This window comes from Teleopsis dalmanni, chromosome 1 (genome assembly GCF_002237135.1).
Source record: "Teleopsis dalmanni isolate 2A chromosome 1, ASM223713v2, whole genome shotgun sequence".
Taxonomy (NCBI): domain Eukaryota; kingdom Metazoa; phylum Arthropoda; class Insecta; order Diptera; family Diopsidae; genus Teleopsis; species Teleopsis dalmanni.
This window is the reverse complement of record NC_051846.1, coordinates 157257003-157283935: the sequence shown is the minus strand read 5'-3', so window position 1 is coordinate 157283935 and position 26933 is coordinate 157257003. Positions and strand designations below refer to the sequence as shown.

At 28.7% G+C, this 26933-nt stretch overlaps 2 protein-coding genes across 5 annotated transcripts; both read left to right on the top strand.

The window, feature by feature from the left end:
- Nucleotides 1-1975: 1975 nt before the first annotated feature.
- LOC119669569 lies at nt 1976-21809 on the top strand. Of its 4 annotated transcripts, XM_038079515.1 has the most exons (5): nt 1976-2093; nt 2665-2792; nt 2870-2984; nt 20297-20390; nt 21642-21809. In XM_038079515.1, the coding sequence occupies exons 3-5, from the start codon at nt 2963-2965 to the stop codon at nt 21697-21699; spliced, it is 174 nt and encodes a 57-aa protein (XP_037935443.1). In that variant the 5' UTR covers nt 1976-2093; nt 2665-2792; nt 2870-2962; the 3' UTR covers nt 21700-21809. The 4 variants fall into 4 exon arrangements, with proteins under 4 accessions (XP_037935443.1, XP_037935444.1, XP_037935442.1 ...); XM_038079516.1 differs by lacking the exons at nt 1976-2093; nt 2665-2792 and having other exon boundaries at nt 2844-2984; XM_038079514.1 differs by lacking the exons at nt 1976-2093; nt 2665-2792; nt 2870-2984 and adding an exon at nt 8226-8319.
- An 11-nt stretch (nt 21810-21820) lies between these two features.
- Nucleotides 21821-24179, top strand: LOC119669568 (eukaryotic translation initiation factor 5). The gene is made up of 3 exons (XM_038079511.1): nt 21821-22809; nt 22881-23354; nt 23422-24179. Exons 1-3 carry the CDS (start codon nt 22597-22599, stop codon nt 24121-24123), a joined length of 1389 nt encoding a protein of 462 aa, XP_037935439.1. The 5' UTR covers nt 21821-22596; the 3' UTR covers nt 24124-24179.
- Nucleotides 24180-26933: the final 2754 nt, after the last annotated feature.

Sequence of the window (26933 nt, the reverse complement as noted above, 5' to 3'; positions counted from 1 at the left end):
ATTATGTGTACAATATCAAATACTTTATTATACAAATACCTTATTATTATTATTTTTATTTTCAGTTAAATGTTCTTAATTATAATAATATAACAATAAAATATATATACATATGTTTTTGGCTTTGTTGATAGTATGACATTTAAGTAATAACATTTAATTTAATTTATATATACATAAATGTATGTATAATGTGTTCAAAATTAAAACGATATATAAACAATAATGCTAGTAACAGGACTATATTATAAAATATAGTGCAGAAAGAATAAAACGCCTTCAAAAGAGAAAACAAGAAGGTATAGAAACATTTCGTGATCTGATAAGGATCTGATAAATATGGCGTTGCCAATTACTCATATTTGTGATCCGTATCGTTACAACAAAGAATATCTAAATTATCGTTACTGAAATACAGTTCATGTAAATTTGATATACTATTAAATGTAACACTAGCCCTAATTTTTTCTTTCATAATAGGAAAATAACATTAAGTTAGGTTGATAGAAATTGGCAGCACTTTTAAAATTTGTTGAATGCTTTCGTTTAACATATATTTTTTGTCGTGTTGTGAATTTTCAAAAAATTATTTAATATGTTAGACATATGAATTTAGGTAGCACTTAATACGTGTCAACAGTAATTCCAATATATTTTTTTATAAAATAGCTACTGTTATTGCACGTATTCAGTAGCACGATAATATGACAATTTATTAATTGGTTTTGATATTATGATAATTTAAAAGAATATAACACTACGTTTATCTTGTGAAATTAAGAGAACGAGATCAATACGGCGTTTACATTGTGTGATTAAAAGTAGATTAAACAAAAATCGATATTAAAGTACTAACCTCGTTGTTTAATCTCAGATTTCCCATACAAAAGTTAATTTCCTTTTGGTCGAGATTAATTTTAAATCTCCTTTGAAGTGATGATTATTTCTCTGTGCAACTCTGCAAATGGCTTAATATCGTAGATTTTTTATAGATCTTAGACGAATTGAAAAAAAAATGTCATATTCTATTCAAAACAAATATTGAAATGCAGAAGTGAGTAAATATGTTTGTTTTTTTATTTGTTTAATAATAGTTTTGTATATAATTATTGTATAAATTTGTTAAATTATTGTTATAAAACTATTTACTAAATTTATATTACAACTTTTTAGTACAAAATTGTGATTAAATACTTTATTTACATAAATTTATCAAAGACACGAAACAAACCACAACAAGAGAAACGTCAAAATGAATCTCCAACTGTGGAAATTAAAAATGCAGATTAACTTAATCTTGTTCTCTTAATCTCCCAATGTAAACTTAATATAAGTTAACTGCATTTTTATATATACCGTTTACATTATACATTGGAGATTAATTTTGGCGTTTGTCTTATTGTGTTTTGTTTCGTGTATTTGATAAATTTTTATAAATAAAGCATTTAATCACAATTTTTTGCAAAAAATTATAATATAAATTTAATAAATAATTGCATAACAAAAATTTAACAAATTTTAGTTATATTACTATATTGCTATTATATTAAAAACTATTATTAAGCAAATTTAATAAAAACCTAATTCACTTCAATATTTTCAAATTTTCAATGTACATTTTAAGTGGAATTTCATATATCTTTTTCAATTTTGCTAAGATAGTAAAAAATCTACGATATTAAGCAATTTGCAGAGTTGCACAGAAAAATAATCAGCACTTCTAAGGAGATAAAAATAACAAATATTGTTTATACATAATATTTTTATGCTTGGTCAATTTTATAATTTGTTATATGTACTTAATATAATAATATATCCAATAATAATCAATATGTCAGTTCTAGTTTCCTATTGCAAAATATTCTTTAACAATAAGAAAAAACTCTACAAAACATTTTACATATGGAGAGTGTCAAACAGCTCCATGCAAGAAGAGATGTGCGCAATTCAGTTAATATGACAAACGCCATATTGAATATATAAATAAAGTTATATCAGCGTACAAGATTCATTCTTCTGAATATAGTTCCAGTTTTAGAGCAAATTTAGTAATTGTTGTGTATAAAAAGTTTAAAAATATTTAAAGGAAAAAGGTATTTCATATAAGAAAAAATTTATAAAGTAAATGAAGAATTTTTAAGCAATTTTTATATATAAAAAATATTTTTACAAAATGTGTTTTTTTTAGTTGAAAGAATTTTCCATGCGGAAATTTTTTTTTGCAAATTGATAATTTAGTAGATAAGGAAGATTAACCTTCTGTTGTATTAAATAAATTTATTGATAAATTGCAAGTTCATTGTTATATTCTTGTTATAAATAATTTTAATTATCTTTGCGTATATACATTTTTTTGTGTGTGTATGTATATGCTTATGGCCATATGCGAAGAGATATGTATGTAGATATATGAGTTTCGCAATTTTATGTATTTGACTTGACACATGTGAACTGGTGTTCGGGCAACTTTTTGAAAAAATGAAAGTAAATTGTGCACCGTATGGAAAATCTGTGTGCTCGCCTTAATATTTACAAATTGCTTAAAGATTTCCTTAATGTGGTTTTTTATGGTTTTTTTATATTTATTTCACTATTGTTTAAAATTGCATAATTTCAGATATTTTTTCTTGTTTTAATTTAATTTTATATCTTTTTTATTTTCAGTTGTTTGCATATCATTTTACCGAATTATCGCTCGAAGTGTGCAAAAAAATTCACGTGGCACAAATTGCATATTGAAAAAATAATTTCTGTTGAATAAATTGTTTTAGTTAATTTTCATTTTTGCAAACGTAATTAAAGTTATTTATTTATAAATAAATATATTTGTATATATAATTAGATTTTGGCGTTTTAAAAATTATTACAGCAAATAATTTTTGATTAATTTTTGGCATTCTTTTCTTCTATTTTTGTGTGAATTCGGTTGCGCACCCCAAGCAGGGGAGTCACATTGTTTTATATGACTTTTGAAAGAATAAGTGGTGAGTACGCATTTCTCTCTTTAAAAAATTTAAATAATAATACTTTATATAAAATATTACTGTTTAAACTCTTAATGTTTTTTTAATTGTATTGTTTTTCTTTGTAAGAAAACAGTAGATATATTTTATATAATGTTATCAAAATATTACTTTAAGATTTTATGAGACTAAAATTCGATTACTTCAAATATACATTAAATGCACATTTCCAATTATAAATATAAAATAATATAAATTAAATAGCACCACGGCTATGTAGACAGATGTTGATGCTGTATAATTTTCCGTTTATCTTAAAAGAAATAAAGCTATATGAATTGTTATAAACACAAACTCGTAATGTAATATAAGATGTAGTCTCAACTAGCAATTGTTGTTGTTGTAGCCCGTAGGGATCTACTTGTGCAGTTCCTTTTGGATATTGCGAACAGCACTTGATCATCAAATTTGGCGGGTGGTTCCGGGATGCAGATCCGACTGATTTTGGAGCCCGTACAGTCACTTACTGTCGCGTCGGTAGCACCAAGTGCTTTCAATTTATTGTTCATATGATTCTTCTACTGAAGATCTGAACATTCACTACCACGTTTTCCAACCGCGGGTGCCAAATCAAATACTTTTCTAGTGACATCAATTTCTTCCATTCGCATAAAGCCAGTGAAGCCGGTAAATTTTTGTGCTCTTAACTATGTCAGTATCACGTTATACCACATACGCGTTATTGTTTGATCTAATTCGATACACGTTGCCAACACATACGGGTCTATAGATATTCCGAAAAATTTGTTTTCTCAAATCCTGCAAATGGCTTCTCATCATTGCTGGCTATTGTCCAAGTTTCTGCACCATACAACAGGACAGGCCTGATAAGTGAATTGTAGAGCATAGTTTTAGTTTGTCAATAAAGAGCTTTATTTCTCAATTATCAAGTAAAATCTATTGGAAAAGTGATTCTTTATAGAATTTCTAGGCTGTCTTCTTTTTTTTTTGTGTTTACTCCCGTTCTTAAATAAATGAGGAATTTCCGGCTATCATTACATGTTACTTAAATCGATCTTTGTATCCGCCCTATTGAATTTATTAGGGTGTTCCACCTTGACCCATGTTAATAGCAATTAAAATCCCACCCATTCCCAATCTATTCTTACTTCTAAACAATCAATTCTAAGCCCATGTATATGTTTTTGTAATTTCTTTCATGTTATTAGCTTAATAGATCTCTGCGGATTATAACAACAACATGTTGCCTAATCAGCACTTTCATTAGGAATTTAGTATGATTTTTGTAAATGATCATACTTAAAATATATTTTTGTGATTTACAGAGGTATTACATCAAATTGATGCTACAAAAATAAGCATCGAATTGGTGTATTATTATTATAATTGGTGTTGTTGTAGAGCTGCAATCTATTCACCAATCTCTGTTCTCTTATCTTTAACATATGGGACAGATATGCAAATAGCAAATACTGATACCGTTCTATATACTCACACAGATATAGGGCTGACATTGCAATTTGAGTCCCAAAAAAAAAAAAACAATACGGTATATACCACGTCATAATAGCTTTTCACTAACTGAAGTCAGAAAGCAATAATGTCGAATACTTACATTGACTGCGTATGTAAAGTGATATATATATAGTGATACATCGTAATGTGGTTGTAACCCAAAGAGAACTTCCATGTAGTTCTATTGTGCCAATTTGGGTTAGGATATTGCCACTAGCTAAACAGTTATTTGTCACACATTAATTTGTATATTGCTAACTTCTAAACTGTATATAGTTCTATTCCCCAGAATGCCATCCATTTATTTAATATTATTATATCATTTAAATTATGTTTTGATTAGAATCTATCAGCTTAGTGATAAACGTAAAAATATCTCTTAGCTCCATAACTCTTAGATCCCACCTCCCATTTAGTTTAAATAAATATTGATTAGGATGAGTGAATGGATTACTCTGTATTTTACAGAATCTGCAGGTATTAGTGTTCTTTAAGAGAATATCCGAATTATCAATATGCTTAGTCCTTCAGAGTTTGTATCTACTGTGTAAAAATGGTAATCTGCAGTAATCTAAAATAAATTTCTTTCAAGTATATTATTATAAACTAAATTTAAGAGTTTATTATATATTATTAATACTGGATGCTATAATATATTATGCAGTCTATAATTGTATATATATGTACATATACATATATAAATAAATGAACAAAGACCGTGCCCACGGGGAACACATACATCATCTATAAATTACTTAAACAAAAATTTAATTTTTCTCGAATAAAGTCGAAAATTTGCCTTTGGTGTATATGAGTCATAGTAGATAATTTATGATATATTATGCATCCATCATTGTAACTACATATATTATCCTGTTGTGATATGTATGTAAGGTTGCATATATGTGCATATATAAAGACGGCCAATTTTAATATATTTACAACCATTACTTTAGTTCTAAAATTGCTTTTAGAAAATTTGCATTTATTACTGCGGCTTTTAGACACGTTGGCATATGTAAAATTTTGCTCTTACAAATTTTCTTTGTATTTAATATATGTATTTCAATATTTTTTTTGTTTTAATTATTGTTTCGAATGCTTTAAATATTAAAAGATACGTGTGGAAAAATAATAACTTGCTTCTGTTCAAAACAAAAGTCGCAAATTTAATGACATGCAAATATCTGTTTAAAAACTGGAATATCTGAAAATTATCTACACTATTAGCATTTATCAGTCTGTATTCAATTTTAAAGGGCAATCGGAGCACACTCAGTTACAATACTATTTCCCAGTGTTCTCCATTACTTAGAAGAAAATTATAATTAATATTCTTCTTTGCATAATTTTCATAATTGTTGCTTAGGAGATCTGCTTAAAGTAATTAAAATATATTAAAATGTTGCCAATGTATAATAAGATAATAATAAAATAAGAACCTAAGAGATCCATTTGAAATCCGGTAGATATGGAGTGCATATCATTTGTTTTTTTTTTTTTCTTGATACATAATAAAAATTCAAATTTGTCACGCAAACCGTGTTAAATATTCTCTAAAATAATTTCAATTTTATTGCTTAGTAACTAAATTTAAAAGCAATAAAGTGGTGTTTAATTTTATACATTACAGTATATATATTCGTATTTGTATATATAATCTATATTTATTTACATTTATAAATTAGTTTTTTCGACACCGTTTTTTTCACAGTTTTCTTCACAGTTCTGGAAATTTATTCCCAAGTGGTTGTTTAGTAATTAATGCAAAAAAAAAAAATTAATATAACTTCAAACATATGGTTTCTATATGTATTGAGTGTATATATATCCAATATAAATAGCCATATACAACATTTTTAAGATCATATGACATTATTTACTTTTTATATAATATAATTAGTAAAATAAATAATTGATATAAGTTACTATATATAGCGGGTTTTCCAATTTGTTACTTTTAATAGGAATTTTTTTTACAAGTGTTCTGTTTTTCGATTATACAATATGTGTAATTATCAATAAATTATAACCATATATTAAAATCACCGTATGAACTGATTAAACCAACGGTGGTAAATCAAAAGTTTGACGTTAACTCTTTTTAATGATGTTTAGGGTATATATATGTCAAACTCAATATATTAGTAATATTGATTTAAAGTTATCTAATATAAGTGGCTGCAACAATGAAGAAAACGATCTTATTAAGATGTGTCAAAAAGATATCAACCTTGTAATCGTGGATAACTCATTTTTGTTTAGGATAGTAAAATTAATATTCTCTTAAATGAATATTGTCACAGCTTTTATAACGGCAAAGAAAGTGAAGAAGAAAGAGCTTCACAGTTACATTGTTAATGTCTTGTGCATCGACGTAGATTTTTACTATGTTCAGACGTCCAAATTTCCTTAATTTCGTAAAAATGAAATTAAGTTAATTTCGAAAGTGTTCATACTGCCCCAAATTATGTTTTACAAATCGAATGTTAAAAATTACAAGCTCCAAACACCATTTGTATTTGGGAAATTTTATAATGTTTCGTTATCTGAACTTCATTTTCTGCTTAAAATTTATCTTACGCATAGTTGCATTTGAAATGTCCCTTAATTTCAGCCTTCGTTCAATTCAGCCTTCGGTCATTTTCTTTAATTTCGTTCTAACCTTAAAACTTAGAACTAAAAAATAACTTAATTTCGTTGAAACGAAGATGAAGTTAAAATCTTTGCGAAATTAAGGTGTGTCTGAACATAGTATTAACATGTTAAGTCTCGTGCGTGAAAAGACTTATTTCGTAGAGGATCTTAGTCAATAACAACACTTTCCATTTGTATGTATGTATGTTTAATTTATTTATTGACACTTCACTCATACAGATTAACAATAAAAACTTAACTACTTACATATAAATTAAGTTAGGTTTAATGCGAACATCAACACTTACACTCGAAGACTTTATTGTCCATTGTAATGCCTTTAAAGTTGTCAGGAGGAAGTGCGCTATACTAACCATTTTTTTTAATATGGGTCTACCTATCATTTTGGCATTACTTGAAGGGAAGGAACTTGAATTTTAAATATTTAAAGAAACAATTTATTTGTAATCTGTGATCCAAAATATAAAAAGAGTAGTAAACGCCTTTGCTTCGTTACCCATTTTCTTTCACATTTTCTTCTCGTTTTTAGCTTCAAGCATTCACCTACTCAAAATCTATTCGTTTGCTTATGATTCACAAAGTGATTTAATAACATAATAAATAAATGCTTTCTTGTATTTGAAACAATAGCAAATGAGAAAAACACATTTTCTTTGTAAATTTGTCTACTATTTGACTTTAAATACTCGTTTTGATTAACTTGTGAATCATTTTACTCGTATTAATAATATTTACCATACACCATATAGCTATGGCCATATGTTATGGCTTTTATTATGTATTGTTTATTTATGATTTATTATTTAATTACTTTAAGTCAGCTATTTATAGACATTATATCCGAAAAGAGTTTAGTATTTAATTCCATAAGTTGCTAATATTATATTGAATTGGACGTCCCCACATAAATGTAGTGTGTCCTGTGTCAGGTTCAAGTTTATTTAAAGTCACAAATAATTTTTTATCTGAAATTAAAAATGTACTTGACCATCCATCATAGTAAACTATGATCTGACATTTGTTTAAATTTACATTTACATTTAAAATAAAAATTATCAAAATTTTATTAAGCAAATTTTTGTTTGGAAAACAAACATCACAGCAAATAAACGCAAAACACTTTTAATGTTCTTAGATTGCATTTATGAACTGCCGAAACCAGGTGAATTAAATTAAATAAATTATTTATTTATATTTAAAATTTTAATAATTTTTATTTTTATAAGTAAATCAATAAACATCAATTCGCTATTGTAAGATTGTATTGATTTTGTTCAATTGTTGATAATTGGATGATAATATTAGAGTTTATATTTTTTCTTATCTTAATTTTTAGATTAGTTCAGTGCATTAAAAATTTCTTTGTATCGTGTTCTATTCATGGCTTAAATACAGATGTAACACGAATACTATGCAGGTACCATTTTGCCTATATAAAATCTCTGAAATGGTAATTAATGTTTATACAATATGTATTAATTTGAAGGTTTCTTGTTGTAATTGTTTCGGTATCTTAATGAAACGTATGTGATAATATAGTAACCATTTTTGAGATCAGCCGGCTGTGCAAGACTCTTCCCACAAGGTTTCAACTGTATTCATGTTTCTTTTAGACATTTGATAACCAAAGAATGTGACTTCTGCGAATCATGTTTCCATGCAGGCAGGTCCTCTCCTAACCTTACTCCTTAGTAATCGCCAGTGAAAACAATTGAGCTATATATACCATTAGCAGTATAAATCTCCAGGTCCGACTGGCGTTGTTCATTCTGAAAAAAAAACAAATATTTAAGCGAATATTCCTCGTTTCAGGAAAATTAATTATTTTAATAGATAGATAAATAGATAATAGATAGATAAATAGATAATAAATAGATAAATAGATAATAGATAGATAAATAGATAATAGATAGATAAATAGATAATAGATAATAGATAAATAGATAATAGATAGATAAATAGATAGATAAATAGATAATAGACAGATAAATAGATAATAGATAGATAAATAGATAAATAGTTAATAGATAGATAAATAGATAATAGATAGATAATAGATAGATAAATAGATAATAAATAGATTATTTTTTTTAAAAAAGTTTCAATTAAGGGCTCCATTAACCGAATTTTTATATATTTAATAGTTGTATTTAATTACATTTTCACGTTAGTTATGACGAAAGTACTCTATTTAATAGATACTTCTTCTTTTTCTATTATCCTCTTCTCCCAGTGGGTCAAAGTACTTCATAATGGATACTATGTTATTGTATTTTAATAGAGAGGTTTCAAACGGTAGTAAACTACAAAACCAAAAAATCAAGTACGCCTTTGGGTCAGTTGGCTAATAAAGACTAACTCTGAGCTTCAAATTTGTCAGGGCACGAGTTCTACCCTCGCTACTTGCAGTCACAAAATAATTATTTACGGGTGGGTATTTGGTAATACTCGAAACTCGGCTGACAATTAGGTTAGTTAAAAGTTCATTTAAATTATTAAAAAAAACATTTGTTGTTGTAGTTTACTTCTGTTTGAAACCTCTTTATTAAGATTAGTATTAACATATATATTAAGTAATATATATATATATATATATATTAAGTTTTAAAAAAGTTATGGAGCAATCATAAAAAAAATCTTATGGGGGCCTTAAAAAACTGTTAAAAAACTTCTAAGAGACTCTTAAAAAACTCTTATGGGGCTCTTAAAAACTCTTAAAGAATCATTTACTTAAAACTTATTAGGTACGCACAGATTTTACAAACCCTTTAAGGTTGAAGTTTTTGTATTGAGTTTAATATTTAAATAAAGTGGAATGGAAATATTTTTAAATAAATAAATTCAATTTAAAGATAACTGAAAAATCAGTATATAAAGAACTTTTTGTTCTGATTTGTTCAGTTTATTTATTTAAAAATTGTACTTGAGCTTTAGTTATAAAAAAATTATCAACAATTCATTTCAATAAATCAATCTTTTTTCATATATTATTAATAAACAATTTCATATGAATTTTTATATTGGGAGTTACATAACATTTTTTAATATTTAATATTTATTTAAATTATTTAATTGCATGCACTTTTGCACTGAGTGCGATTTATTTACTTCTCTTATTGCTTTGCTTGTTTTTATTAAAGTTTTTATTATATATGAAACATCTGAAAGTATCTTCTTACAAATGAACATATTTGTTTATTGATACGGCACAGATATTTATTGCCGTATCAAAATTATAAATAGCAATGAAGGAAAAAAGTTGAACTTTTGTTAATCTTAACAGATTTTTGTTTGTTTGTTGTTAAGTGATTTTGTCATTATTTTAAGTATTTTTTTTCTTGTAGAAACAAAAAAAAACATCAGTTTACTTAAGCGTCCAATAAACTTGAGATATTTTTGCTTTTGAACAATTTATATTGTCAAAAAAAAAAAAAATTAAAAAGACATTTAAGTGAGAAATTTCATAAAAGATAAGAACGTTTAGAAATTGTAGACATACCGAGAATTCCTAAATAAAAACATGAAAATATTATTAAAATTATTAGAATTTATTCTGATTCTTCTGAAATGACTTTTTCATTTCATGTGAAAAAGTTAATGGAAGTGAAAAATATTGGTTCTCATTTATATTTATATTATATACGATATAATATAATATATATATTATAAATAATATAAATAATAACTATTATTATTATTATTATTATTATTATGTTGAGCCTTTTCCGAGTTAGTGCATCTGGGCACTTTTACTCTTTGATAGCTGGGGAGTTTCTGCAGAGTCCCACCCATCTCACTGACTTATTTGTGCATTCCTCATAACCTTCGTGATTATTCAATGACTAATCTAAGATCTGCATACTGCCCCGTGCGGTTAGTGATTACTCTGAGATTAGATAGTGCTAAGTAGAGCAGCCTGTCGGTTTTCGCATACAGCTTCAGGGCTCTGTCCCTTATGTATTTTTTGACTGGATCTAAGGCCTCATAGCATGTCATCTTTTTTGGCAGAATTTCGGGGGTTTGATAAATTAGCACAGATATTATAATAATAGGTTCGCTAGGTCAATTAGGTCAATTTTAGGTCAATTTTATATCCTTAAAAACAAAAAAAAAACAACACTCGGATTATTCAAACCCTAAAACGTCTACACTTTTCTATGGATGTACTAAAATTTACAAATTAAATTTTTCAATTTTTGACACTCCTTGTCTTGCTTCATAACCTATAATGGGTGATTCCCTTGTAATAATAATAGCAGGAAGGTGTCCATTTCAACAATCCGGGTCTTAGCACTGTTATGAAACTACATTTTTTTCGATATTTTTTTAGTAGTATTAATCTTAACTCTACTTATTTGCTACCATTAAATTTAGACAGTTCCTTTTTGTTTTTGTTTTTGTACTATATACATATATATGTCTATTTTTCTTATAAAGTTGCTTTGATGTTAATTAAAATTATTATCATATTGATGATATATGCAGCAGCTATAGCTATAGATATTGGTTGTTGCCTATACAATAAAATTATAATAAAACTGATGATTTTTTGAAATGATATCGGTTGTTTTTAAATACGAGGGCGGTTTGATATGTCAGTGACTTTTTGAATTTCCCGCGCAGTTACTTCAAATGCAACACTGCTGACGTCATCTGTAATCTACCAGTGGGCTACTTTTTAAAATTTTAAACTACGTCGTTCAGTTGGTGTTTGATAGCCGTTCGAAGCAGACAACCTCGTGAATTTTTACGAAAATGGAAAAAAGTGAATTTCGTGTGCTGATTAAGCATTACGATCCCAAATCCATGTATTGGGATACGAACTGCTACGCCATCCAGCATATTCTCCAGATTTAGCCCCTGCGACTATTTTCTGTTTCCAAACATAAAGAAATGGCTGGGCGGTAAGAGATTTAAGTCGAATGAAGAAGTTATTACCGAAACAAACGCGTATTTTGAGAGTTTTGAGAAAACCTATAATTTGGAGGGAATAACAAAATTAGAAAAACGCTGGACTAAATGTATCGAGCTAAAAGGTAGAAAAATGTTTATGTAGGAAAATGTTTATTTGCCGAAAAAAATTTGTTTTATTCAAAAAGTCACTGACTTATCAAACCGCCCTCGTAGTACGATATAGACATACATCAATTTTATAGATATGAAATCATTGTACAAGATTTGCTTCTGTTGTAAGCCCCCTAGTCTCGTCTTATACTTGTCTTATACCCTTTTTTTCATTTCCATGTCATATCAGTAAACAATTAATATATTTATTTATTGGATATCAAAAGAAATATCGCACATGTTTTTATTTGCTATACACCTATTAATTTTTTTTTTTTTTTCATTAAAATTATATTCATTTCAGCTGTTTTCTTACTATTCTACTTTAATATTTTTTTATTATATCTGTATTAACTTAACAAGTTTAATTTACTTTATCTTCAATCAGAATGGAATAAAGAAATTGTTAGTTTATTTTCTTGACGCGTTTAATAATGTTTGGTTTTGGTTTTTATGGAAACATTGCAATTCCTATTTAAGTATAAAAAAATAAAAAATAAACAGTCATGGTTAAATAAAAAAAATAAGTTTGTATTGAAAATAAGTTTGTTTTCATGAAGGACGTTGGAATTGGTAATTAATACCATAAAAATATACACGTGTCGGGTATGAAAGTGTGTATGTATTCACACTCATATATGTATATTTATTTGTTGTGTGCACTTTTATTTTTATGTTTAATGTCATGTAAATTTTTTTCCAACACGAAGTTTCACTTATAGTCAATTTAATTAGTAGTATAGTAAGTATTGGGATATCTATGATTGATTCTAAAAGTAGAATCAACCGTACTACAAAATAACATTTCTATTAAATTTAATTGTGTATATTCATTTAAAAGCGTATTAATTTCGTAAGATAATTCCTTGCTTCTAGAGAAAAAAAAAACGTATTTCTAAAAATCGTTTTACTGCTTTTTTTAATAAAAACGTACGAATTTATTTATTACTATTCCGTGCTTTTTACATATTTATATGTTCGATTAATGCTGGCTCAACTTTACTACAACGGTGACATTTTTTTCTCAATATATCTTCATCTATCTTCTTGTTCATCTATCTTCTTCTTCATCTATCTTTTTCTTCATCTATCTTCTTCTTCATCTATCTTCTTCTTCATCTATCTTCTTCTTCATCTATCTTCTTCTTCATCTATCTTCTTTTTCATCTATGTTCTTCTTCATCTATCTTCTTTATCTATCTTCTTCTTCATCCATCTTCTTCTTCATATATGTTCTTCTTCATCCATCTTCTTCATATATCTTCTTCTTCATCTATCTTCTTTTTCATCTATGTTCTTCTTCATCTATCTTCTTCTTCATCTATCTTTTTCTTCAACTGTCTTCTTCATCTATTTTCTTCTTTATCTATCTTCTTCATGTATCATCTTCTTCATCCATCTTCTTCTTCATCTATCTTCTTCTTCATCTATTTTCTTCTTCATCCATCTTCTTCTTCATCTATCTTCTTCTTTATCTATCTTCTTCTTTATCTATCTTCTTTTTTATCTATCTTCTTCATCTATCTTTTTCTTCATCTATCTTTTTCTTCATCTATCTTCTTCTTTATCTATCTTTTGCTTTATTACTTTTTTCAACACCTTTTTCGTTGTTGCATCCTTTTCCAAGCTAACATTATGAATGTTGCGCCAATATTATAATATAGCCTATACCTTTCATCGATTTCAAAATAATTAAGGGAAACAGATTTCCCAAAGCCTAATTGCAGTATTTCTGCAATATCTTTGTTTAAAACAAAGATATCAATCGATAAACTGACGTTAATATAAACTCAATAGATCAAAACTGAATATAAGAGAAGTATTGATATTACAAATGTCATTTGGAAAGGCTGTTTGTAATTCTAATTTATCTTAATTTTCATATTCGTAGAGATCTAGATTTTAAGTAACCTTTAAATATTAATTTTTACTCTAGCGAATTATAAATTTAATCTAGATCTGTAGTCTGAGTTTTATGTTAAAAATAAATTATGTTTGTTCATTTCATTGGATATCAATGGAAACTGGTACATAAACAATTTTATAAATTTGTGCTACTCTAAAGACTTAAGGTGAATAAACATAAATATTCCGGTCTTTGTTTAAGAAATTTATTTAAATTTATAAACAAAGTAATTTTATATGACTGACTCTTATCTACTTTTCTTCTTCTTTGTTTTATGAAAGAATAGTGTCTAAATTACTTTTGCTCAATTGTCCCTGTGATTACATGAATGATAAACTATTAATAGCTCAATCTGTAAAAACCATAGATGATATTTTTTTCCTACATACATCATTTCTTCCTATTATTATTTTTAACAAAAGGGATAATACAATAATACACCTCGAAATACATTATCTTTTGTTTTATCCAAGAATAAATATTTTCTTAACACCGAGATGGAAATTATTCAGATACATAAGAATATTATTTAGATGAAATTTTCAGATCTGTTTTAGTTAGATAGATAATTATACTGGACTGGTTTTCTGACAATCGCAGTACACTAACAGGGAAGATTTGTAGGAGTAGTACTCTGGATTTAACAAAGTCTCTATTTCTGTATTTAATCTTCTGATGGTTTAAATACCTACTTGGCAGTATTTATGTTAGATTAAATGCATTATTGAATGAGCTTTTCGGATTGCGTTTAGTCTTTCTACAAATAGTTTATAAATAAATTATTGAACTTATTTGAGCTGGATTTTTATTTGCGGATTACATTAGTACGAATAGGATAGTCTTATCAACGGACTAAACTAAATATTTATTGAATTAATCGAAAATTAATTAAATTACTTTAATAAATTCAATATTTTGCACTTTATGTGAGTTGACAACTTTTAATTTTTTTTCCCTCATTTTCTGTATATTATTACGTTTTCACAATGAATATTTTGTTCATAGCTTTTTTAATTATAATAATTAATTATAAAGCATTAATTAAATTTTTTATTTAAATTTTTGTGCAATTTTTATTACTTTTACTAGATATCATTTTTTGTTTTCTGTGGTTTCAGTTAGTCCCTGGTAAATAAAACCAACCTCAACCTAGCCTACCACCAATTAAATTGAAGTAGTTTTTTTTTTGTTCGTAAACCAGACTAAATACTCTCTCCTCTATTGCTACACATATTATTATTTTTTTTTTGTAAGTACTATAATCTTTAGACTAACACACGTACAACTCAATCGTATCCTGGTATTCTAATACTCGTATGTGTTAAATTTTTCAGCTGTTTCAGGAATTTCCGCGTTTGCGCATTGAAGTTTTAAAAGTTCTGCTCTATTGGTGGTATTCTCCAGTCTTACCTGTTTATAACTAAACAAAAGGAAGCATAAATATTGTGCAACATTCTATAGATACAACCGAAAATTTTTAGTAAAATATTGGTTTCATCTAGTCTTGCAGTATTGCAAAAAAAATTGCAAAATTTTTTTTTAATTTTTTTTTTCACGCTTGATAAAAAGTTATTTCCACATTTTTTTTTGTCTAAACCTAGGATTTTAAAATTTTATAAGAATATATAAAATTTTATTACCAGATAAAAGCTATTTGCAGTAGAGATAATATAATATGGATTTATTATTCTTAACCTGTTAAAACTTTTGTTCCCCAAAACTGCTAAAAAGATATGGCTTCTTTAAAGGACAAGTGAAATTATAAATTTTCACTGATAATTCTTTAAATGTATATCTTAATAAATTCTTTAATCCATAGACTATAATGAAGTCGGCAGGATAGTTAGGATGTCAACAGTTTTATAGAGTTTGTCCAAAACAAGTGGTACTACGTCCATATTGCATATAGTATTGAAAGACTGAGTATTTAATGTGAACTAAAAATTTACAAGGTTTCAGTTATCGTTGGTTAGTTTCGTTAGTTCAACAATACTTCAAAGATAGTTCGAAAGTATATTACGGATTCGAATATAATTTTTAAGTACATAAGATTTGAGAATATGGTTGTAGGTAGTTTTGTGGATTCTTATCTCTAGTAGTTATGGTTCCTGTTGAATACTGTTTTTTAGGTTAAATAGAGAAACTTTGTAATCTATTTATATCTGGTTCGTAGAAGAACAGTAAACAATAGAACAGAAAAAACACGATTTATTTCAATTTATAAATTGAAAAAAGCATAATGAAAGATTTTAAGCCTAAATCTTCCATTTCCCCCAACAAGAAACTCATTTCAAGTCGTTTTGCGGTCATAAAAGAAAAAGAAGGGTCTTAAAAGGACCCGTAGTCCATATTTAAATTAGCCTAAGATAAATGTGTGTATGATTGGGTCAAGTACTGGTATATAAGTATTGCCTATTTAATAGCGACAAATTTTGATTGAGTGAAAACTTTTTGTGTGTTCAATCTTGTAAATCACTATTATTTTTTATCGTATAAATAAAACAAATGTCGGTAGAAATAAATTATAAATTATTATAAAATACATAGTTAATTGAATTTACCTGCGTTTAGAGAAACATCTGTTTATTTCATATATCTTATAAACACATTTACAGATTAGTTTTATAAAACATATTTTTCCTATTTTCGTTCAGAGCGAGAACTCTCTTTCACTCTCTTTCCCAAAGCTCTCCTCTGTCCTCTCTCTCCTCTAATACTCATGTATGTCAAGAATCCTTATAAAGCGACTGCGAAAACCGAATAATTTTTACAGGACATTTCAGTCGTTTTGAACACTTCGTACGGGAAAGACTTGTTATTGATTAACAGTGGAAGTTTTTTAATCTAAAATAATCAACAGAATATTCCTTGAGAATTTTGACAAGTTTCAAAAAAAAAAAAAATTAATTAAAAATAAATTTTATTGAATTCAACTTCAGTGTTTGTTACAATAAAAACTACTACACACAGAAAAGTAATAAATTTAATAGATAAATAAAATCAATTGAGTCTGGTTTTTGATTTGTAAAGTTTGTGTGTGATTTTCACTTTCTTTCCGCTTAACTTTTTATTTTTTATTAAATATTTTTCTAACAATTACCAAATAACGAATATATTCCTGTGTAAATAATTATCGTTTGTGAGAGCGTCGTCATATGGTGGGCGGTTTAACACGGAATTTTGCGGCATTAAACGCCTTCAGTAAGAATTTTGCAAGTAAGTGAACTAATAATTTGTTTATTCCGAAATTGCTCATATTTTTTATTCCTTTTTCATATTTGTAGTCTTTTGAATTTTATATGGAAGATAAAAAAAATATGATCTAGAAAAAAAAAAGTTAATATGGAAATCTCTGCAGTTTTAGACGAGAAAAAAATGCTTTGCATAAAAATCAATATTTGCCTTTGGTTCGGTTCTACTTTTTGCTTTACGTTGTACTGTGTAATTTATATGCATTGCTCTTTGGTTTTGCTACCAATTCGTCCTGTTTGATATTTCCACATCAACTACGTTTTCATCATCCATATTAGCTAGCAATTACGCAAACCCCAAATTCTCACTGCAGTCCGTATCTGCACTTTTCTCTACTACATGCCTGCACTCGGTCGGTAATAATTGGACATTGCAGTTGCCGTGTTTTTTGCTATGGAGTTGAATGAGGGTGTTCTTTGGGCTAACGTTTCCATTACATATATATATATTTTGGGCTGTCAGATTTTACACAGCTTGCTATTTACCCAGATTTTTTTCTTTAATATTTAAAAATTTTTTACAATTGTAATTGAAATAAAAAAAAAATTTTGAAAGCAGTTAAATAAATATCAATAAATTTCGTCACATTTTATCAAATCAAAATTTTCAGTTTTTATAATGAAATATTGTCAATCGCCGCACAATTCAATGAATTCCATTTACAATATTTTCCAACAATCCAATTTGCTACGAGAATGTTTGGATTCTGTACCATTTAAATGGCCGATTGCATGATTTGCATTATAAAACAGGTAATTCTATTAAAATTTATGCGATATTGATGAGTATTTGTGTTTTTTTTTTGAGTGTCTATTAGTCGGAGCTATCAGCACTTGATTGTCTGAAAAGATAGAGCCATTAGCTTTTTGATGTTATTACTTGTCATTGAAATTCCAAGGAATTTTGCCGGTAACAACAGAAGCTATATGTTTGTTTATGCCTTGGGATAAGGGAGGTTCATTTAACTCGTCTACTATTTCTTAGAGTACATAACCCGTTGTAAAAGTAATGAATACAGTGATTGTACTTATCACAATGCTCTCATTAAACGAGTCAACCTGAAATGGTTAGTGCAGCCGAAAACGTGGACCATGATCTTCTCTAGTGAAATTCACTCACTACCATTTATATTTCTTAAAGTATCGGGTAGTGTCTACAGAATTTTAGTCACTTTTTACGGCAGATAAAATTCGGGAGAATTCGTTTATCGCAGGCGTTATCTGAGAAAACATGTGGCTCCATGACATAAACTCAAAAATAATCCTGGTCCAGTAAAGTGTTAATTTTAGAATTTAATCAAATATCGTAATCCATCAAATAGAGGGTCTGTCCAAACAGTTTCTGATACGAGTACTCCAATTTGTTTGCGCCATTAAATCTTTGATAAGCTGCTTTCCTTGTAGTTCGAGAATGTATCATTTCGTTAAACGAGTAGTTTAAGCTTGAACAGATACCTTGCTCTCCGAAATTCATTTCTCGGATATTGGTATCTTTTTTGCAATGGCTAAATTGGCCATAAGCGTAAACACTTGGGATTGATAAGAAATATTTTTGTTAGATCTAAACTTGATAGATCTTGTAAGCTGATCTAAGCTGGACAATATTTATACCAGTCAGTTGTTTCAACTAAAGCGTCAACGCTTTTCGGCTTTAAGTCTAAATTCTGGAGTCCCGAAGTGACAAGAAATGTTGTCTCCGGTTGTTATTGGTTTATATTTTCTCATCTATTAATGGGATTTAATAACTGTTGGGGGTTTTTTTTTTTCGACGCGGCAGTTGCAAGTTTATTTTTATTTAAATTTATTTGCAATAATTTCAAATAATTTCAAATTTATTTTTAAATGTAATTTACACAATTTTAAAAAAACCCCAAGCTGTTAGTAATTGAGCTTGTGGTTTTTTTTTGACAAAGGTTTTATGAGATATTTTCTATATAATAGAAAATTATTTTTCAACTTTTCAAGTATGAATGTTATATCAAGCTCATGTTATATCTTAGAAATAAAATAAATCACTGCTATTGCTGTTATTGTTATAGTTTTTATTATAATTATGTGTTATAATTATGAGAATTTCGGACCGAATTCTCCAACTTTTGAGTGTAATTCCATTAAACTTTAAATTAAGAATTGTAATTCTAACAATTACAAATGTAAATGTCTAGACATGTAAGGAACATATATTATTGATAAATATACATAAAATTCATTGGGTTTTCAAATTCTGTAATATAGACAAAGGCTAAACTAAGCCGTTTTTGATGTGACCCAATAAGTATCGAATCATTTATTATTATTACTATCAAAGAAAAAGGATAGTACACTTACTCGGATTAGAGTGTATCTCCAAGTTCGATTTCTTTAATGAAAGACAGTACAGAGCCTATATTTCCTTGAATCTCTACTATTCCATGAAATACTGTCCTAGGTGTTTCTTTACCTTATGCATCGAATCATTTAATTGAACTTTTGAAATTAATGTGATTTATGACCTTGCTTAAAATTCCGCACATCTTTAATAAATAATAGGTGTATATTTGTGGAGGTTAAATTAGGAAGAGAATCTTTTGTTCGGTTAAGGTCAGGTGTTAGCAGAATATATTTATCTAGGTTATTACAAGAATGATTAATTACACCCAAAAAAAACTATACAAGCAAATCCTTGCGGGCTACAACAACAACATATGGGTTGCTGTTGTTGTAGGGATTTCATATCTGCTTTTATATATTACAGGGATATAAAAAGCAGATAACATGTAGGGATTTCACAACATATAGGTCGTAGTGTTTTGCTCTACTGGGAGTCCAAAATTGTTATTTTTGATTGAAAATAAATATAAGTCCAAATTTAAGAGAAACATAGTTATCAAGTTAAAAGTTAGTTATCAATTAAACATTTTTTTTCTTTTTTCTTATAGAACAATCAGTACAAAAAGGAGCACCTCCATCTCCACCTCAACGAAGCAAGACAGTTAAGTCGTGCATGAATTCTCATAAGCGATTAAGTCATAGGTAAGTAAAGAATTAAGAATTAAGGAATTTTAGGTTATACGGAAAGTAATTTCGTTTTTTCCCGACAGAGATTCCTTTTGTAAAAATTGTATTTTTTTTGTACCCAACTTCACACTTAAGTCGTTTAATTTTTATATGCTTTGAGAGCTTATATAGCAAGGCTTGTGTGTTTTTCCAATTAATTGTACGTAGTAGTTTTTGGTTGGTGCCCTTTATAAATATGGAGAGCGATAAGGTGTTCAAGCCAGAAATAAATTGACCGATGTGTATGCAGAAGGTGTGTGACAGTACGCCTTTGCCAGAACTGGTTCGCTAAATTTCGATCCGGCAATTTTAATGTCGAAGATGCATTACGTTCGGGAAGGCCGGTTGAAGCTGATAAAGACGCGATAAAGGCATTAGTTGATGCGAACCGGCGAATAACAAAACGTGAGATCGGATTGAGGTTAAATTTATCAAATTCAACAGTTTATGTTCGCTTCTCAAACGTCACGGAAATGATTCACTTTTGAAGCGCATCATCACTGGGGAAGAAAAATGGGTTGTATACAACAACGTCGAACGCAAGAGGTCATGGAACAAAGAAGATGAACCGGCTCAAACCATTTCCAAAGCCGATATTCATAAAAAAAAGGTGCTGCAGTCTGTTTGGTGGAATTTTAAAGGAATCGTTTTTTTTTTGAGCTTTTACCGGATAACCACGATTAATTCGAAAGTCTACTGTCATCAGCTGGACCAACTGAATGATACACTTCAACAGAAAAGACCAGAACTAAACAATAGGAAAGATGTAGTGTTTCACCAAGCCAACGCGAGACCTCACACAAGTTTGGTTACTCGCCAAAAGCTTTTATAGCTTGAATGGGATACAATGTCACACTCACCATATTCTCCAGACCTGGCACCATCGGATTATTATTTGTTCCGGGCACTCCAAAATTTTTTAGACGGTAAAACCTTCACCTCAAGTGAGGATGTCAAAAACCACCTCGATAACTTTTTTGCCAGCAAAGACCAAAAATTTATGAGCGTGGAATTATGCTACTAACAGAAAGATGCCAAAAGGTGTTGGATCAGAACGGCGAATATATAATTTAATAAAGTATTTGTTTATTATACGAAAACTGTCTTTTATTTTCACAAAAAAAAACGAATTTACTTTCCGAACAACCTTATATTAAGTGAAATTTATAAATTTATATCTTATAAGTGAAATTTAATAAATGAAATTTATAAATTTATGTTTTATAGGACTTCAAAATTTTCGAGTAACAGACATCGGAAACTGCAGCCGTTTAGAGAAACGTGAAAGCCTTAATAGGTGCAACGTTTTGTTTTGTTTTGTACACAAAAATCTAATATTAAACATCTAAATGTAAAATTAAAATAAAAAACACAAAATTCATCTTTAACAAGATAGCAAAAAAAAAAAAATAAAAAAAAATTAATGCAAAATCTCCAAGTTGTGGAGCAAAACTTGCAATAAAATTTCAAAATCCAAACCGTGTAAGAAAACATAATTTTAATGTTTGAACCAATCCAATAAAAGTAAAACATCAGAATCAGATCAGAACAGGAACAAAGTTTACAGAACAAAAGTTTCCATAGCAGTGTGAAAAGTTGGTTTTCAATTGTGAAATTCAACAAAAACAAATAACAAAAAGTTAAGATAATTTGTAGTTGGTGTGAAAAATCGAAGCGTAACAGAGGAAGATAGCGTTCTTAATATTAGCGCCAAAGAAATTTAACATCAACCAATAAAAAAAGAAGACAAAGCAAACTTCATGAATTTATCAATTTTAAATTACAATAAATCAAAAAATAAAAATTCAAATCCCCTTACGTCATTGACTTGGAGGACTGCTGAAACTTACCAAGATATCGGTAACACCACTATAGGTATCAATATCACAAATAACAAATCTGGTATTGACAAACAGCTTTGTTCACTGGAAATCTGTTTAAGCTAAATAGTATATCTTCCAAGAATAACAGAAGCAAGAAGTGCATACACAATCATTTGGGCATAGTTTAATGATTGTTTGAAAAGTCGAGAGTTTTCAACAAAAGTCTTGATTTCACATTCAGCAGTGAAAAATTTCTATTACAACAACGAATGCGTTTTCATCTAATCGGCACAAAGAGCAAGAGCATATATTATACATTTCCATTCACAAAAGATATTTCGATACAATAATTAGCAAAGATGGGTTCCGTTAACATTAATCGCAATGTCACTGACATTTTCTATCGTTACAAAATGCCTCGTATACAAGCTAAGGTCGAAGGCAAGGGTAATGGTATTAAAACTGTTATTGTCAACATGGCTGAAGTTGCACGAGCCATCGGTCGTCCAGCTACTTATCCCACTAAGTATTTTGGTTGTGAGCTAGGTGCACAAACACAATTCGATTACAAGGTAAGCAATCTAAGTAAACCACAGAGTCATAGTCATACGTTCAATAATAAATAATTATTACGCTATTTTAGAATGAACGTTTCATTGTCAATGGTTCGCATGATGCTGGCAAATTGCAAGATTTGCTTGATGGTTTTATACGAAAATTTGTTTTGTGTCCAGAATGCGATAATCCGGAGACTGATTTAACTGTTTCAGCAAAGAATCAAACTATCTCGCAGGCTTGTAAAGCGTGTGGTTTCCATGGTCTGCTTAAAGTTAATCATAAGGTTAACACATTCATACTGAAGAACCCGCCAACCATTAATCCAGCAGCACAAGGTTCATCACTTACGGAAGGCAAGCGTTCTAAACGCGTACATAAGAAGAATGGTGAAAATGGTGATGTTTCGGCAAATAATTCCATGGCCAATAATTCTGGTGGCGAATCTGATGGTGGAAGTGGTAACCAAGCTAGCCAAACTGAAGCTGAAATAAGTGCAGCTATACCGGAGAAGAAAGATGATGACGATGATGACGCTAACTGGAGTGTTGATGTGTCCAAGGTAAGAAATTAAAAACCATTGCTGTACTCCTTGAATATTGTTATAAATTGTTTGTATTGTTGTATAGGAAGCTATACGTGCTCGTTTACAAGATTTAACTGATGGCGCAAAGGGAATGACCATTTCTGATGATTATGATAAAACTGAAAAGGAGCGTATTGATATATTTTATGAATTGGTCAAGAAGAAGCGCGATGCTAATGAGCTGGATATTGTTGCTGTGCATAAGCAGTTACTCGTTGAAGCTGAACGCTTGGATATTGTACAGAAGGCTACTTTAGTATTGGCTGAGTTGCTATTTACAGAAAATATAACATTGGAAGTGCGTAAAAATCGTAATTTATTATTACGTTTTACCCACAATAACCCTAAGGCTCAACGTTATCTTATTGGTGGATTGGAGCAGATTATCGCTTTACATTCAGCTAAATTAATGAGCAAGGTAGCTGGCATACTCAAGCTATTCTATGATAGTGATATCTTAGAAGAGAAGGTTATTTTGGAATGGGCTCAAAAAGTTAGTAAAAAATACGTTTCAAAGGAAGTTGCTACTGAGATACACGAAAAAGCCAAACCATTTATACAATGGTTGCAAGAAGCAGAGGAGGAGGATTCGTCCGATGAAGAAGAAAATGACTCTGATCTTGAAATTGAGTATAATGATCGTGCACGTGTTGAGCCTCTTAAAGCTGCTGTTGCTGTGGCCGCTGTTAAGAAAATTGTTGATGACGATGAGGAGGGTGAAGAAATAGATATCGATGATATCTAAAGTCGCAAAGCAGCTGGAAAATATGACACCGAGCAATTAATAACTTTTTCAACTTGCAGAAAATTTATAATTGCTCCAATTAGTTTTTTTTGCTTTGCGTTTTACCGCGAATTTTTTTTTGAATTTTTAATTTTTGATTAAGTTTTAATATTTTATAATTATCAATACAGGATCAATTGAGCTTCATCAAATACACTAGCAGTTCTGTTTGACAGATTCAATTGTTCTGTAAACTATTGCAAACACACAAATAAAATTTTATTCTTTCTAAATAAGATATTTAAGCATTCACAAGTTGTGATGCATTTTAATTATTATTATATATATATATTTTGAAATTTTATATGCAAACAAAAATATCAAAAAAAGAAAAAATAATAAACCAAAAAAAAAACAAATAAATTATGTATGAAAATTTTGGTATATTTCAAGCATTACTTAAAATTATTAATCGCTAAACTTTAAACTTAAACAACTCTAGAAATGTTTTCTTTCCAACCAAATACTAATGCAGCTCAAATAATTATATTATTAACATAAAAGTTTAAGCATAAAATTAAACTTTAAACACCTTTGTAAGGCTTTTGTCCCATTTCAAATAATAACAAAATAGTAAAAAAGAATGTGCGAAAAATACCATTAAAAAAAAACTAAATATTGCTATATATTAATCACACTTTTTTAAAATTACAATATCTTTAAATCCAATACAATTATTATACGTAATATAATACTAATAATTTCCAAATAAAAGTAAAAAAAAATTTTATTTAGGTGGTGTATTTTTTAAACAGAATTTTTTTATAAAATCATTTATTTTTTTGATCGTATAGATCAAATGCTTATGCTGGCGAATAATAATGAGAATAGTGTAATGGTGAGAAATAATAATTCCAAACGCTTTTCACGTAGAGGAAGAATTGCACTAGCTCAATTGAGATTAGGATATGGCCATGTGCTGAACAGTTACTTGTTACGCATAAATGCGTCAATTTCCAATGTTGCTAATATGACAACTTCCTTTAAACTAAAACGGAATAATAGACTCGCCATCCTGCTTTCCTAAAGATCCTGATTAATTCAACTTATACGCCGTGATATTTGGTAAATAAGCCCTGGCTACTTATTCAGAGGCCTCTGGGAACAATTTACAAATCATTATATATATCATTATAGTATGTTTATATAAAATAATTTGTAATGTGATGTTATTAGTCTTTAAGATTCTAAAACTTATTGTTAGGCTTTAATTTAAAGCGATATTGTTAAATAAAAAATAAAAAAATATTCAATGTATGCCCAAATCCAGCTCTACCCCTCATGATATTGTCCATTTGCACACACTTACCTAATTTCCAAGAATTTGGTCGGTTATAAACACAAATGTGGATAAGTCTAATGTCGAGTTTATGGCGGGTGACTATACTTTCGAATCTGTCAAGGTCTGCACCTATCTGGGCACCACCATAATAAACAACACGCTTTAGCCTAGAGAACGGATTACCAAAGCTAATATTAATAGCTTAGCAGGAAATTGGGATGCAGAGCTCTCTCTCGACAAACAAAAATTACTCTCTATAGGTGGCTCATCCTACCTTTGTTTCTATATGGTGCAGAAGCATAGACGTTATCATAGATAATGATGAAGATGCATTGGGAACTTTTGAGAAAAAAGTTTTTCGTAGGCTCTTTGGTTCTCTCCGAGTTGGCGACATCGCATCCGAATAAGCCACGAGCTGTACGAGTTATATCATGATATTAATGTCTTACAGCGAATTAATGCCCAGCGATTACGTTGACTTGGTCATATCGTGAGAATGGATTACGATGCTCTAGTGAAGAAAGTGGAAGAAGAAGGAGTAGAGCCAAGTTATGTTTCCTACGGCTTATTTGTGGTTTTTACAAACTTTGGTTTTTTTAGAAGCAACAAAGCACATTTAAACTACTGTAATGACATATAATTTTTATTTTGCTTGCATCTCCATCTCGATGTTTGACAACTTTATTTATTGTGATTTGATAAATTCTTTTAAGCTTTAATTTGCTAAACACTATATTATGTATATAATGTACATAGTAACTAGAAATATTTTTTAAGAATCAACTGTAAGACTATCTACCAATGAAATTTAATAAATATATCTCGTTGAATATAAACTCGTGCAATGGAATTTTTCCATTGACCCAATCAAATTCGGACAACTACAAAAAACATAAGAACTATTACCCTTATCTATTTTAAAGCATAGACGTCATTAAATCACTTCTAACAAATCGATGTTCTTAAGATAAGATAGTATGGTAGGTTAAGAATGACTCGTTAGGTAACTTGTCAGCAACCTCAACTCTGTTCTAATAAGGTGAGAGTTCTCTCTATGATATAGATGGCATTCTACACTTCAAATAAACCGATCATGTTAAAATAAGATCATGTTATTGTAGGTTAAGAATTACTCCTATGGTAATCTGCCAGCAACTTCAATTAAAGAGATATTTATTTTTGTAGTTTTTTTTTAATAAATAGTTCATACTTTATGTTTTATCTGAGTGATGATAAAATAATAGTTCATTTATTTATTATGTTGAAACATCTAAACATTTTTTTTTAACTTTGATTTTTAAAAACAAAAACCGCATCTAAACACATTTTCTGTGAGTTCTCTATTGTCGCAGTAGACTTATGTTATGTCCATCATGGTACATAATCGCTTTCCAACAACTTATAGAAGACAACGAAACCATTAAAGAGGTTAGTGCACGATCTAGCTTCTAGATATATAGTATTTCCAATTTATGGATATGATATGAAT